Consider the following 2,281-nt stretch of genomic DNA (forward strand, 5'->3'; position numbering starts at 1 on the left):
AGTGAGGTGGATTAAAAGTGCATGGGCAATCCACAAAGAAGATAACATATTTGTAGTTTACAAATAACATATATCACGAGATAATGTCAAAACGGACAGCTTATCCATTTCCAAGTTTGCAGGATTAAGTCGAAGTGTCAGCTTAAGTTCACCAAAACATTTAGAAGTGATTCCTTAATTACAGCTTGTAACCCCTAAAACATATTCAAAAAAACAAATGATCGGGATCTAATGAGCTTATTTTAGGTATTTTGATGCTTCTTGCAACAGAAATATTTCATTTATTAAAACCAATGCCATTTGGTTGAGTTACTTTTGAGCTAGATCTACTCTGTCTGTCAGAGATTTTTTCGGAGTCGTGCAAAGTCAGTATAGAAGAAAGGTTCTTTGTTAGGTCGGATTTGACCGGCAGTCAGTCTTTGACTGTGTAAGCACACTTTTGACTTTTTATCTTTCAATCCCCAAAATAAGACGAAATTAGACGTTTTTGGTTCGAGTGATCCCCAAAAACCTCTAACATTTGCATAAAGTACAGTGCTTGCGTATTCTTGGGACCACGCCAAAATATTGTGATTTTATTTTTCCTGGGGGAAATTTGGTGTGATTTGGACGCACTTGAATAAATTATATCGCACTTCTGCTTAAATTCCTTAATGCAATCATGGGAGGGTACTTTTCAGCGTTAACTCAGTCTACTTTATTCAATAATAAAGTTGCCTGTTGACTGAAAAACAAACCTGGAAAAAAATCAAAAAGTGACGAGACTTCCAAAATCACAAAATAGGAGAGGAGGGATTTAGGAGAAAGTGCCATGTTACGGGTTTTGTAATGGCAAACGAACGAAACTCCTGCCTCCAGATCCCAAGGTTTGCATAATCAAGTATGAATAAAAAAGTCATTGCAACCCCCAGAGTCGTCTATCATTAAGTAATAAACCTACAAGTATAAGCAGGACATCGTGGCAGTAAGATGGAAGTAGAAATCGAGGGCAGCCAAATACATGATTAAAAAACGAGCTTAGTGCACAAAATCCAACTATACGGGAGCTTCATGTGGCTATTAATAAACTAAAAACATGACAAAAAGAGGATCAGAAGATGGGCGTCCATTGAGGTGAAAAGGTTCTCTAGCCCTATATCAGCAGTGCCTCTCATCGACGCTGTTGGTTCGTAATTACTTCCTCCCTTTGAACCCCAATGCGACGACTCGGTGACCACACATGGTGATGGTCAGGGTGGAGCAATGTGCCACGGTGTCTAATTTTTATGCGAAAATCGCTTTTAAAAGGCACCTTGCTTGTCCAAATTTAAATCAGCTGCTAGTGATGTATTTTAACATAAATTTTGTAAATGGTGTTGACTCTTGTTAATTGCCTTCTAACATAACTCGAGGCTGGATTGTTGTCTATATTTGATTCACACCACCTACTGTAAAGTTTGCATTTAGTACTTGACCACCAGAATCGTATAAAACTATTTTTTGTATTTAGTAGCCTTGAAGAAGTAGTATTACATAGCAGTAAGGGCAGCACTACCGAAATCATGGAGAGATTAAAAAACGCCACCGAATTTTATTTACCACTAAAAGAAGCTTCATTACTTTCGGTTCAGGCAGTCTAAAAATGTAGGGTCAAACTATGGCTTTAATGTTTCTACAGGTGACTTGACGTAGTAATAATTTCTGCTCCGACTCCGTCGTTGGGTCGGGACTAAAGAAGTCATTTCGAGGTAATAGAAAGTATTTTACGATGACACAATGTTGGTCCTGTAGACTCCAGGTGCTAAAACCTCGTGTTTGTGAACAGTTCGTGAAACTTTTCGCTAATTTAATACATCTCTACCGTCTAATGTACGTAGTAAAAAGGGAATTTTGTGCAAAATCAGCGGCAAATTGCCTTTAGCCTTTTCAAAGTTGTAAAGGTTTTTAAGAGAGGTGGCAGAAATTGTTAAAGAACCTCAAGAATGTTAACGACTGAGCATAAAATGCGTTTGTTTTAATAAATAAGCTCATTAGTTCCCAACCACTAGTATTTTTTAAAATACGTTTTAGAGGTTACAAGCCGTTTTTCAGGAGTCTCCTCCATCATGGCATCACTCCTTGCTAAAAATAAACAGCTTCAATATGTTTTGGTGAACTTAAGCTGACACTTCGACTTAATCCTGCAAACTTGGAAATGGATAAGCTGTCCGTTTTGACATTATCTCGTGATATATGTTATTTGTAAACTACAAATATGTTATCTTCTTTGTGGATTGCCCATGCACTTTTAATCCACCTCATT

The 2,281-nt window shown here is 37.5% G+C and overlaps 1 protein-coding gene across 1 annotated transcript in view; it reads right to left on the minus strand. All coding sequences in view use genetic code 11, as the record gives it.

Moving 5' to 3' along the window:
• Positions 1–2,281, minus strand: part of EGR_05031 (hypothetical protein) — a gene marked incomplete at both ends in the record, with an annotated part of 9,364 nt that overhangs the window by 6,775 nt on the left and 308 nt on the right. Inside the window, 2 exons of the mRNA XM_024494280.1 lie at positions 62–141; positions 697–737. Of these exons, the coding sequence (XP_024351374.1) occupies positions 62–141; positions 697–737 (121 nt within the window). The remainder of the gene's footprint in view (positions 1–61; positions 142–696; positions 738–2,281) is intronic.

The sequence above is a fragment of the Echinococcus granulosus genome (genome assembly GCF_000524195.1).
Source record: "Echinococcus granulosus chromosome Unknown EG_S00034, whole genome shotgun sequence".
In the NCBI taxonomy this organism is placed as follows: Eukaryota; Metazoa; Platyhelminthes; class Cestoda; order Cyclophyllidea; family Taeniidae; genus Echinococcus; species Echinococcus granulosus.